This window comes from Cibotium barometz, chromosome 12 (genome assembly GCF_041138505.1).
Source record: "Cibotium barometz isolate CiBa-2024 chromosome 12, ASM4113850v1, whole genome shotgun sequence".
NCBI lineage: Eukaryota > Viridiplantae > Streptophyta > Polypodiopsida > Cyatheales > Cibotiaceae > Cibotium > Cibotium barometz.
The window spans coordinates 6,703,822-6,717,732 of NC_141057.1; the positions used below are offsets into that span (position 1 = coordinate 6,703,822).

The window sequence follows — 13,911 nt, forward strand, 5'->3', positions numbered from 1 at the left end:
TGGGCAGCATTCAAGAGAGAAAGAAAGAGAGTAGCCATCATTAGGACAGCCTGTAACGGTAGTAGAGGCTAGTGTGCAGCAAGAGAGCCTCTAATAATGAAGAGAGAGGGCTCCAATTTATAGATTTGGGCCTCCCATGAGCTAAAATGGCAAGAGAAGGCTACAATGACAAGTGGAGAGCCACACAATAGCTGAAGTGACAAGTGTGAGGCCACTTGTCTCACTTTGATCCACTTTCTAACAAGTGTCAGGCCACTTGTCTCACTTTGGTCCACTTTCTTGCCACATGTCCCAATCTAAGAGATGGGCCCTTTCATAAACTTTATCTCTAAAAATATCCCAACTGGTAGAGATTCTGTCGTAGGCACTTTGCCAACTCTTGGTATCTGCTCAATTCCAGATGTAATGACACGAATAGAATTTCCATCGGAGTCGGCCCAAAAATAGCAACTCTCCTAAATTTTAGGAGTGTGGTCCTTTGTATTCTAGGATAATCCCCCATTCCCAAAGCTTGTACTTTCCAAATATTCAGACATCCTGGAGTCCACCAGATCCTTTTCATACTCGAAAATGTCCAGGTTGGTGACATCCTCCCCAACTTCTTAAAAGTTATCCGCAACTTTAAGCTTCAAGCCATATATTCAAGATATATGTCCCATCAAGTGGGCGAGACGACACAGTCTCAAAAATCCAATATAACTGAAGAATCCATGTCCCAAAGAAATGGACAAGAATTCCATGGAAGATATGCTAGACACAGACACAAGAGCCAATTGTGTCTCAATCACCAATATCAATGAGATAATCATATACCCATGAAAATCACCAACCAGGTGCTAAGACACTTAAATAAGTGCCATGCACAAGAAACTAGTGCCTCGCACAGAAACATGTGCTATGCACACAAACTCGTGCCATTCAAGAGCACAAACCATGGTGACAGAAAAGCTGGTTCTCCATAGTTCTGGCAATCCTTTCTCCCAATCCCAACAGTTCTCATGTTCTCCCATACAATCCCAACTCTGATCCACAAGCATGGTGTGGAAACAATGAAACACTCACTGCACAATCGCAACACGAATCCACGTGTATGGTGGAGTGTTCATTGAATTGCCCTCTCACAATCCCAACATGAATCGACATGCATGGTGAGATGAACAATGAACCTCTTGGCCTCTGCATGGGGAGATAGTGATTCTAATATGGCTTTTTTTTTTTTTAATCTATGTCCCAAATAAATGAGCGAGACAAAACAGTCCCATAAGTCCAGATATCATAATCATGTCCCAAGTAAATGGGCGAGACAAAATAAGTCTCCTGCAAACAAGACATCGGTCCACATGACCCTTGGCATAGACATAACTCCCGTGCCAACCAGGCGTCATGTCTACTTTACCACTTGCACTCCGTGTTGGTACTCTGACCACACACCTTAGATGAGAGGTGCGCTCAAGTAACAAGATAAAACAATCACTCGCAGGCATAGATAACCTAGTGTTCCATGCTACACATAGTTTATAGGCATTTCGGCCACCAACTCACACTACCCTCTAAAGTGCCCATGTTTTCTTCCATCTGCTCTCTATTGTTCCACCCACACATGGTAGAAACAATCTTCAAGAGAGCACGTAGAACAAGAGAACACTACACAGGGTATATTGTGCTTGTCACTACCCTTTGAAGTGCCCTTGTTCCCTTGCATCTGCTCTCTATTGTTCCACCCACACATGGTAGAAACAATCTTCAAGAGAGCACGTAGGACAAGAGAACACTACACAAGGTATGTGAACCATGAGTTCCATAAGTCCAATGCATCCCAAATAAAGGGAGCTATAAATAATAATCCATCCCAGTAAAAGAGAGTCATAAACATAATCCATAAACCTGAGGATGGATCCAAATCCCTAGAAAAGAAGTCCATCAATCCATAGACCTGTATACCATAACTCTTACCACATACTCCGTGCTAACCACACACCTTCGAGTAGAGGTGGACTTTATCCATTAAAGCATCATATCCATGAGATATCCAAAGATTTCTTCTCTATAGACTCGGACAGATTCGTCCATAGACGTTACTTGTGAAGCCCAATATCTATATAAATCTCGTCCAAGAGAACTCTCCATAGATATAGTCCATCCTAATAAAGGGAGCCATAAACAATGTTTCCCTGAAACCATCTCAAGGCAAACAACACCACCTTTCTCCTTGCATGGCTACACAGGATTAGTGAACATAAAAAAACACTTCATAGCAAAAGCACTAACTTTGCAAACTCAAAGTATACTTAGCTCTTCTTTGCCAGGTTGGTCATGAAGCCAAAAGAAATATCTCGTCCACCATATGCTTAAGATATCCCGAGATATATCTCCATATAGCTTTCCTGTAAGCTTCATAATATAATCCACAATATCCATAAGGAAACAGTGCTAAACGTGTGTATATAAAGCCAACTCCATACTTCCAAAAAAAAATTTGTGAATTCATACATCCTTAGACCAAGCTATCTATTGCTCGTGCTCTTGCTTCATAGGCTATAAAGTGGCTGGCCATGCTTAATAGCAATGATGGTAAGTGTGGTCCTCACTTGAGATCTTTTCTCTTTCTGATAGAAGGAAGCCTCCGCTTGGAGGCTTCCAAGAAAGCCTATGGTCTGATACCAATGTAACTCGCGGCGGTGTCCCGGGGACTAGGGCCTTTGACACACTTGTTGATACCATCAATGTATATTAAAACACTTAAACATGGCCACAGCTTTAACATATATCCATCATCACTTTGCATGAAACATAAAAGCTGGACAAACTATCCAGAAATGCTGAAAATGGAGCTTGCACATGTGACACCACATAGAGGCCGGAATGGACCGACTCCCCCCTTGGAGTATTTTATTACCCAAGGAGAATAATATCATGTACAAGATTTGAGGGCCTTACTCTCCCCAAGGGAGATGTCGGATTATCCATATACAAATGCCATAACACAGCCCAACACGAGGCTACCAAGCCGGAACACAGGCTGTAGAAATGCCGAGCCAACAATATAATCTATATACCTCGGTGTGGGTACTGATTCTTTCCCAAAAACCACGGGTCTTCATGCAATAGAGCTGGTACACCATACCAATGTAACTCGCGGCGGTGCCCGGGGAACTAGGACCTTTGACACACTTGTTGATACCATCAATGCATATTAAAACACTTAAACATGGCCACAGCCTTAACATATATCCATCATCACTTTGCATGAAACATAAAAGCTGAACAAAACCTCCACAAATGCTGAAAATGGAGCTTCCACATGTGACACCACATAGAGGCCGGAATGGGCCGACCCCCCCCTTGGAGTATTTTATTACCCAAGGAGAATAATATCATGTACAAGCTTTGAGGGCCTTACTCTCCCCACGGGAGATGCCGGATTATCCATATACAAATGCCATAACACAGCCCAACACAAGGCTACCAAGCCAAAACACGGGCTGTAGAAATGCGGAGCCAACAATATAATCCATATACCTCCGTGTGGGTACTGATTCTTCCCAAAAAACCACGGGTCTTCATGCAATAGAGCTGGTACAGCAAGTACAACTCTCCATTCAGCCGGTACAGCAGGTTCAATGGCTGGTAAAGCCGATATAGTGGCTGGTATAGCAGGTACAGTGGTTGGTATAGCCGATACGGTGGCTGGTACAGTAGGTACAGCAAGTACAAATACTGGTATACCATGTACAGTGACTAGTACAGCAGATACAATGGCTGGTACATCAAGTACAAAAGCTGGTACAGCCGATACAATGGGTGGTACAGCAAGTACAAGGACTGATACAGCCAGTACAGTGGCTTGTACAGCAACTACAAGGGCTGGTCCCCAGCAGCCGGTATTCTTCATGGGCAGCCTTCAAGAGAGAAAGAAAGAGAGTAGCCATCATTAGGATAGCCTGTAACGGTAGTAGAGGCTAGTGTGCAGCAAGAGAGCCTCTATTAATGAAGAGAGAGCGCTCCAATTTATAGATTTGGGCCTCCCATGAGCTAAAATGGCAAGAGAAGGCTACAATGACAAGTGGAGAGCCACACAATAGCTGAAGTGACAAGTGTGAGGCCACTTGTCTCACTTTGATCCACTTTCTAACAAGTGTCAGGCCACTTGTCTCACTTTGGTCCACTTTCTTGCCACATGTCCCAATCTAAGAGATGGGTCCTTTCATAAACTTTATCTCTAAAAATATCCCAACTGGTAGAGATTCTGTCATAGGCACTTTGCCAACTCTTGGTATCTGCTCAATTCCAGATGTAATGACGCGAATAGAATTTCCATCGGAGTCGGCCCAAAAATAGCAACTCTCCTAAATTTTAGGAGTGTGGTCCTTTGTATTCTAGGATAATCCCCCATTCCCAAAGCTTGTACTTTCCAAATATTCAGACATCCTGGAGTCCACCAGATCCTTTTCATACTCGAAAATGTCCAGGTTGGTGACATCCTCCCCAACTTCTTAAAAGTTGTCCGCAACTTTAAACTTCAAGCCATATATTCAAGATATATGTCCCATCAAGTGGGCGAGACGAGACAATCTCAAAAATCCAATATAACTGAAGAATCCATGTCCCAAAGAAATGGACAAGAATTCCATGGAAGATATGCTAGACACAGGCACAAGAGCCAATTGTGTCTCAATCACCAATATCAATGAGATAATCATATACCCATGAAAATCACCAACCACGTGCTAAGACACTTAGATAAGTGCCATGCACAAGAAACTAGTGCCTCGCACAGAAACATGTGCTATGCACACGAACTCGTGCCATTCAAGAGCACAAACCATGGTGACAGAAAAGCTGGTTCTCCATAGTTCTGGCAATCCTTTCTCCCAATCCCAACAGTTCTCATGTTCTCCCATACAATCCCAACTCTGATCAACAAGCATGGTGTGGAAACAATGAAACACTCACTGCACAATCGCAACACGAATCCACGTGTATGATGGAGTGTTCATTGAATTGCCCTCTCACAATCCCAACATGGATCGACATGCATGGTGAGATGAACAATAAACCTCTTGGCCTCTGCATGGGGAGATAGTGATTCTAATATGGCTTTTTTTTTTTTTAATCCATGTCAACAAAACAGTCCCATAAGTCCAGATATCATAATCATGTCCCAAGTAAATGGGCGAGACAAAATAAGTCTCCTGCATCAAGACATCGGTCCACATGACCCTTGGCATAGACATAACTCCCGTGCCAACCAGGCGTCATGTCTACTTTACCACTTGCACTCCGTGTTGGTACTCTGACCACACACCTTAGATGAGAGGTGCGCTCAAGTAACAAGATAAAACAATCACTCGCAGGCATAGATAACCTGGTGTTCCATGCTACACATAGTTTATAGGCATTTCGGCCACCAACTCACACTACCCTCTAAAGTGCCCATGTTTTCTTCCATCTGCTCTCTATTGTTCCACCCACACATGGTAGAAACAATCTTCAAGAGAGCACGTAGAAAAAGAGAACACTACACAGGGTATGTTGTGCTTGTCACTACCCTTTGAAGTGCCCATGTTCCCTTGCATCTGCTCTCTATTGTTCCACCCACACATGGTAGAAACAATCTTCAAGAGAGCACGTAGGACAAGAGAACACTACACAAGGTATGTGAACCATGAGTTCCATAAGTCCAATGCATCCCAAATAAAGGGAGCCATAAAGAATAATCCATCCCAGTAAAAGAGAGTCATAAACATAATCCATAAACCTGAGGATGGATCCAAATCCCTAGAAAAGAAGTCCATGAATCCATAGACCTGTATACCATAACTCTTACCACATACTCCGTGCTAACCACACGCCTTCGAGTAGAGGTGGACTTTATCCATTAAAGCATCATATCCATGAGATATCCAAAGATTTCTTCTCTATAAACTCGGACAGATTCGTCCATTCAAGTTACTTGTGAAGCCCAATATCTATATAAATCTCGTCCAAGAAAGAAATCTCCGTAGATATAGTCCATCCTAATAAAGGGAGCCATAAACAATGTTTCGCTGAAACCATCTCAAGGTAAACAACACCACCTTTCTCCTTGCATGGCTACACAAGAATTAGTGAACATAAAAAAACACTTCATAGCAAAAGCACTAACTTTGCAAACTCAAAGTATACTTAGCTTTTCTTTGCCAGGTTGGTCATGAAGCCAAAAGAAATATCTCGTCACCATATCCTTAAGATATCCTGAGATATATCTCCATATAGCGTGCCTGTAAGCTTCATAATATAATCCACAATATCCATAAGAAAAGAGTGCTAAACGTGTGTATATAAAGCCAACTCCATACTTCCAAAATAAATTTTGTGAATTCATACATCCTTAGACCAAGCTGTCTATTGCTCGTGCTCTTGCTTCATAGGCTATAAAGTGGCTGGCCATGCTTAATAGCAATGATGGTAAGTGTGGTCCCCATTTCAGATCTTTTCTCTTTCTTATTGATAGAAGGAAGCCTCCGCTTCCAAGAAAGCCTATGCTCTGATATCAATGTAACTCGCGGCGGTGCCCGCGGGACTAGGGCCTTTGACACACTTGTTGATACCATCAATGCATATTAAAACACTTCAACATGGCCACAGCCTTAACATATATCCATCATCACTTTGCATGAAACATAAAAGCTGGACAAAATATCCACAAATGCTGAAAATGGAGCTTGCACATGTGACACCACATGGAGGCCGGAATGGGCCGACCCCGACCCCCCCCTTGGAGTATTTTATTACCCAAGGAGAATAATATCATGTATAAGCTTTGAGGGCCTTACTCTCCCCACGGGAGATGTCGGATTATCCATATACAAATGCCATAACACAGCCCAACACGAGGCTACCAAGCCGGAACACAGGCTGTAGAAATGCCGAGCCAACAATATAATCTATATACCTCGGTGTGGGTACTAATTCTTTCCCAAAAACCACGGGTCTTCATGCAATAGAGCTGGTACACCATACCAATGTAACTCGCGGCGGTGCCCGGGGAACTAGGACCTTTGACACACCTGTTGATACCATCAACGCATATTAAAACACTTAAACATGGCCACAGCCTTAACATATATCCATCATCACTTTGCATGAAACATAAAAGCTGAACAAAACCTCCACAAATGCTAAAAATGGAGCTTCTACATGTGACACCACATAGAGGCCGGAATGGGCCGACCCCCCCCTTGGAGTATTTTATTACCCAAGGAGAATAATATCATGTACAAGCTTTGAGGGCCTTACTCCCCCACGGGAGATGCCGGATTATCCATATACAAATGCCATAACACAGCCCAACACAAGGCTACCAAGCCAAAACACGGGCTGTAGAAATGCGGAGCCAACAATATAATCCATATACCTCCGTGTGGGTACTGATTCTTCCCAAAAAACCACGGGTCTTCATGCAATAGAGCTGGTACAGCAAGTACAACTCTCCATTTAGCCGGTACAGCAGGTTCAATGGTTGGTAAAGCCGGTATAGTGGCTGGTATAGCAGGTACAATGGTTGGTATAGCCGATACGATGGCTGGTATCGTAGGTACAGCAAGTATAAATACTGGTATAGCATGTACAGTGACTAGTACAGCAGGTACAGTGGCTGGTACATCAAGTACAGAAGCTGGTATAGCCCATACAATGGGTGGTACAACAAGTACAAGCACTGATACAGCCAGTACAGTGGCTCGTACAGCAAGTACAAGGGCTGGTCCCCAGCACCCGGTATTCTTCATGGGCAGCCTTCAAGAGAGAAAGAAAGAGAGTAGCCATCATTAGGACAGCCTGTAACGGTAGTAGAGGCTAGTGTGCAGCAAGAGAGCCTCTATTAATGAAGAGAGAGGGCTCCAATTTATAGATTTGGGCCTCCCATGAGCTAAAATGGCAAGAGAAGCCTACAATGACAAGTGGAGAGCCACACAATAGCTGAAGTGACAAGTGTGAGGCCACTTGTCTCACTTTGATCCACTTTCTAACAAGTGTCAGGCCACTTGTCTCACTTTGGCCTACTTTCTTGCCACATGTCCCAATCTAAGAGATGGGCCCTTTCATAAACTTTATCTCTAAAAATATCCCAACTGGTAGAGATTCTGTCATAGGCACTTTGCCAACTCTTGGTATCTGCTCAATTCCAGATGTAATGACGCGAATAGAATTTCCATCGGAGTAGGCCCAAAAATAGCAACTCTCCTAAATTTTAGGAGTGTGGTCCTTTGTATTCTAGGATAATCTCCCATTCCCAAACCTTGTACTTTCCAAATATTCAGACATCCTGGAGTCCACCAGATCCTTTTCATACTCGAAAATATCCAGGTTGGTGACATCCTCCCCAACTTCTTAAAAGTTGTCCGCAACTTTAAGCTTCAAGCCATATATTCAAGATATATATCCCATCAAGTGGGCGAGACGAGACAATCTCAAAAATCCAATATAACTGAAGAATCCATGTCCCAAAGAAATAGACGAGAATTCCATGGAAGATATGCTAGACACAGACACAAGAGCCCATTGTGTCTCAATCACCAATATCAATGAGATAATCATATACCAATGAAAATCACCAACCAGGTGCTAAGACACTTAAATAAGTGCCATGCACAAGAAACTAGTGCCTCGCACAGAAACATGTGCTATGCACACAAACTTGTGCCATTCAAGAGCACAAACCATGGTGACAGAAAAGCTGGTTCTCCATAGTTCTGGCAATCCTTTCTCCCAATCCCAACAGTTCCCATGTTCTCCCATACAATCCCAACTCTGATCAACAAGCATGGTGTGGAAACAATGAAACACTCACTGCACAATCGCAACACGAATCCACGTGTATGGTGGAGTGTTCATTGAATTGCCCTCTCACAATCCCAACATGAATCCACATGCATGGTGAGATGAACAATGAACCTCTTGGCCTCTGCATGGGGAGATAGTGATTCTAATATGGCTTTTTTTTTTTTTAAAAAAAAATCCATGTCCCAAATAAATGAGCGAGACAAAACAGTCCCATAAGTCGAGATATCATAATCATCTACACATAGTTTATAGGCATTTCGGCCACCAACTCACACTACCCTCTCAAGTGCCCATGTTCCCTTCCATCTGCTCTCTATTGTTCCACCCACACATGGTAGAAACAATCTTCAAGAGAGCACGTAGGACAAGAAAACACTACACAGGGTATGTTGTGCTTGTCACTACCCTTTGAAGTGCGCATGTTCCCTTCCATCTGCTCTCTATTGTTCCACCCACACATGGTAGAAACAATCTTCAAGAGAGCACGTAGGACAAGAGAACACTACACAAGGTATGTGAACCATGAGTTCCATAAGTCCAATGCATCCCAAATAAAGGAAGCCATAAAGAATAATCCATCCCAGTAAAAGAGAGTCATAAACATAATCCATATATCTGAGGATGGATCCAAATCCCTAGAAAAGAAGTCCATGAATCCATAGACCTGTATACCATCATCCTTGTATACCATAACTCTTACCACATCCTCCGTGCTAACCACACATCTTCGAGTAGAGGTGGACTTTATCCATTAAAGGATCATATCCATGAGATATCCAAAGATTTCTTCTCTATAAACTCGGACAGATTCGTCCATAGAAGTTACTTGTGAAGCCCAATATCTATATAAATCTCGTCCAAGAAAGAAATCTCCATAGATATAGTCCATCCTAATAAAGGGAGCCATAAACAATGTTTCCCTGAAACCATCTCAAGGCAAACAACACCACCTTTCTCCTTGCATGGCTACACAAGGATTAGTGAACATAAAAAAACACTTCATAGCAAAAGCACTAACTTTGCAAACTCAAAGTAGACTTAGCTTTTCTTTGCCACTTCATGCAATAGCACTGGTACAGCAAGTTCAACTCTCCATTCAACCAGTACAGCCGGTACAGTGGCTGGTACATCAAGTACAGTGGTTGGTACAGTCGATACGATGGCTGGTACAACAGGTACCGCAAGTACAAATGCTAGTACAGCATGTGCAGTGACTAGTACAGTAGGTACAGTGGCTCGTACATCAAGTACAGAAGCTGGTATAGCCGGTACAATGGGTGGTACAACAAGTACAAGGATTGAGACAGCCAGTACAGTGGCTGGTATAGCAGGTACAAGGGCTGGTACAACAAGTACAATGGCTAGAAATCATAATAAATGATTAAATACCCTTGCCTTCAGTATTTCTTCGCGATGCCTCGAACACAGTCCCCAACAGCCAGTATTCTTCATGGGCAGCCTTCAAGAGAGAGAGAAAGAGAGTAGCCATCATTAGGGCAGCCTGTAGCGGTGGTAGAGGCTAGTGTGCAGCAAGAGAGCCTCTATTAATGAAAAGAGAGGGCTCCAATTTATAGATTTGGGCCTCCCATGAGCTAAAATAGCAAGAGAAGGCTACAATGACGAGTGGAGAGCCACACAATAGCTGAAGTGACAAGTATGAGGCCACTTGTCTCACTTTGATCCACTTTCTAACAAGTGTCAGGCCACTTGTCTCACTTTGGTCCACTTTCTTGCCACATGTCCCAATCTAAGAGATGGGTCCTTCCATAAACTTTATCTCTAAAAATATCCCAACTGGTAGACATTCTGTCATAGGCACTTTGCCAACTCTTGGTATCTGCTCAATTCCAGATGTAATGACGCGAATAGAATTTTCATCGGAGTCGGGCCAAAAATAGCAACTCTCCTAAATTTTAGGAGTGTGGTCCTTTGTATTCTAGGATAATCCCCCATTCCCAAAGCTTGTGGGGGTGTTATTTTCCAAGGCTAATCGGTTTCAATCCCCCCCCCTTTTTTTGTATGAAGTTGTTTCGCTCTGAGAGCGGCCAGCCATGGAGGGAAACTGAGTATGTAAATCTAGCCCTCGCGCTAGTGTTTTTTAACTAATAGAAGGATGTTTTCCCAGGAAAAAAAAAAACAGAATCCAGAAATGCCATCACCTCATATTCTGGCTGGTTTTGATAACCAGCATTGCGCCACTGTGCAACATTTATTCCATGAAATACCACAACACTGAAATACGCATCCAGTAGAAGAATTCGGTCTGCCGCTATGGCAGCAACGTCAAGAAGCGCTGGCTCCGGTGGACCAAGCATAGAATATGTGATTAATGATGGTTGAATCATCACTACTGAGTTTGTTACATTTTCTCTGTTCAACAGCATTCGGAAGTAGGCTGTTTCATCCGGACTGTTGTTGAATACCTGTACACAACACAGTAGATTTTGGTGATGTTAAGCCACTTCACCTTTGAAAGAAATCTTTAGAAGACAAATGCACAAAAACTGGCCACATTCACCTGCACAAACTGTGATCGTCTAAGGTTAAACATGAATTGAGGGAAGATTGAAAATCTTGCATTGAAACTAAAGGATGTTGGATCATCCTTCCGGTAATCGCCAAATCTAGAAGACAATCGGATCAGCGATCGATCTAACCACCGTGTTGCATCAAATTCCTCCTGTTATCAGATGAAAGTAAAAAACCACATAGTTGTAAACAAAAGAAAACAGCTACTCTAAAACCAAGTCATGGAGCCACATTGCATTCCAACACTTCACATAGCCAAGGGAAGGGAATAAGCATGACAAAGGCCTACCTCTGTCTCCATTTTATGTGATGTCAATCGAGCCAAAATAACAGCAGCGGTTTCTTGATCAAACCCTGAAATCAAATCCTGTTCACAAAAAGAATCATGCCATCCTTCTGATAGCCATTAACAAAATGTTAAATAGCCATTTGCGCTCATGAAAAATTTTATTATGTGGGTTGATACCTCTACATTTGCCGCTCCATCAACCCAACGCCTGGTCACTGTTGTTGCACGGACACGCATTTTACCATCAGGATGTTGATAGCTGCATATACACAGGGTGTTGTTATGCTAGAAGTGTAGACAACAACCCTCTCCCTTAAAAGTATTCCCATCAATTAGCCTTGATTAACTTTTAGAAAACATCCTGGATTTCAAAATATACCCATGGAGAGCACTTTTTACCCTGGTGTGAACAATCTTACACACGGGTAATTTTTACCCTGTGCTGGCAAAGGTTTTTTCCCGTGTGAAAATGGTGCCTCCTGGTTGCCACCTGCCAAGATGTGTGAAAGATCACCCTGAAAATGGTAGTAAGCCTAAAGCTTTGCAAGAAGCTTCAAACTTCTCCCTGGAAAGGGGCTTGGTCATTGGCTTGTGTAGGCACATAAGTCAAGGCTCTCTGTCCACCATGGAGCCTCTCCCTGACATAATGATATTGCGCTTCAATGCGCTTTGTCTGCACATAAAAAACCGGATTCCGCACCACTACCAGTGGTAGACGACGGTTGTCTAATACCAAGATCTGCCAATAGACAGCATAGCCATACACTCTCCACAATAGCTGTGAATGCTGCCCTGTACTCAGCCTCACAACTAGAAGTGGCCACTGTTGGTTGCTTCTTATTGAGCCATGAACTTCCAAGAAGGAAACAGTTACCACTTGGTTGACACCCTAGTGTCATAACATCCTGCCCAATCACTATCAGCGTAGGTGGTCAAGCATAAAGAAGATAAAACAATGCAAAGTCCTGAGTGCCTTTAAGGTAATGATAGACACACTTCACTGCTTGCCATTGCCTAGTGCCAAGGCAATGCATAAATCTGCTCAACTATGACATTGCATACTGAATATCAAGACGGATAGTGCATAGATAAATAAGGCATCCCTCAACCTGCTGCTAAGTGGCAACATCAAACGGCTCGAAAGAGTCCTCAAGTGATAGTCGTAAGCCTAGTTCTATAGGAGTAGAAACACGTTTGCAATATGTCATTTGGAACCTTTCTAAGAGCTGCTCAATGTATCTTCTTTGAAATAGCATGATGCCCTCCTCAACTGGTATAAACTGAATACCCAAATAGTAATGCAAAAGCCCCATGTCTGTAATATCAAATGCATGATGTGATTCAGCAATGAAAGCTGAAATTTGCCTCAAGGCCAGTCACTAGCAAATCATCCATATAAAGGTTGAGGATTATGAAATCATTCCCTTGTTTGCGAACATAGAGGGTACTCTCAGTAGGGCTATTCTGAAAAATATGAGAGCAAGTACGCATGAATCTTTTGATACCAAGCACAAGAAGCCTGTTTAAGGCCATAAAGTGCTTTACGCAATCTACATACTTTATGCTCTACAAAGCCAGGAGGTTGTGATACATAAACCTCTTCCTGCAAAGCACCATTCAGAAAAGAAGTTTTGACATCCACCTGATGCACATTCGAACCTTTATGCGTAGCCAATGCAAGTAGGTGCAAAAGTCTCATCATAGTCAATGCCCTCTCGTTGGGCATACCCTTTGGCAACTAAACGAACCTTATAGCGATCGATCGAGCCATCAAGCTTGTGTTTCAATTTATACACCCACTTTGTGCCTATGGCACACTTGCATACAAGCAATTCACAAAACTCCCATGTAGCATTCTTTTCAATGGAGGCAACTTCGAACGCATGGCTGTAACCCAATTATCACTCTCCAATGCATCAAAATGAGGAAGTGGCTCCTCCTTACATGCCGTAGCAACAAGGACTATGACAACAAAACAAGATGCATGTCGAGAGACAATGCGTGTATGACCTAGCATAAGTGTAGGCATCTTGCTATCACGCAAGGTCTCAACGAGCCAGCGGGAACTCTTTGTGAGTCACGAATCGCTGCATCCTCTTCAACCAATGCATCACCCATGGCATCCTAATCAAAGTTCCTAATCAAAGTGTGGCAGATCTGGAGAAATAGAGGGAATGTTGGGCTGCTGATTTACAGCAGCAAAGCCAAATTAGGCTCAACAGGTTCAGCCCCTGTACCAAATAATGGCAGTAATGTATCAAAGATATCTG

General features: G+C 43.0%; 1 protein-coding gene across 4 annotated transcripts in view; it reads right to left on the minus strand.

The window, feature by feature from the left end:
* Positions 1-13,911, minus strand: part of LOC147633000 (protein transport protein SEC23 E-like) — a 93,490-nt gene that overhangs the window by 15,105 nt on the left and 64,474 nt on the right. For all 4 annotated transcript variants that reach the window (XR_015267071.1, XR_015267070.1, XM_086806020.1 and 1 more), the window contains exons 8-11: positions 11,819-11,900; positions 11,642-11,719; positions 11,342-11,503; positions 10,983-11,246 (exon numbers count right to left, since the gene is read on the minus strand). Coding sequence is in view for 2 of the 4 variants with exons in the window: in XM_086806020.1 (XP_086662146.1) it covers positions 10,983-11,246; positions 11,342-11,503; positions 11,642-11,719; positions 11,819-11,900 (586 nt within the window). In the remaining 2 variants the exon portion in view is untranslated. The remainder of the gene's footprint in view (positions 1-10,982; positions 11,247-11,341; positions 11,504-11,641; positions 11,720-11,818; positions 11,901-13,911) is intronic.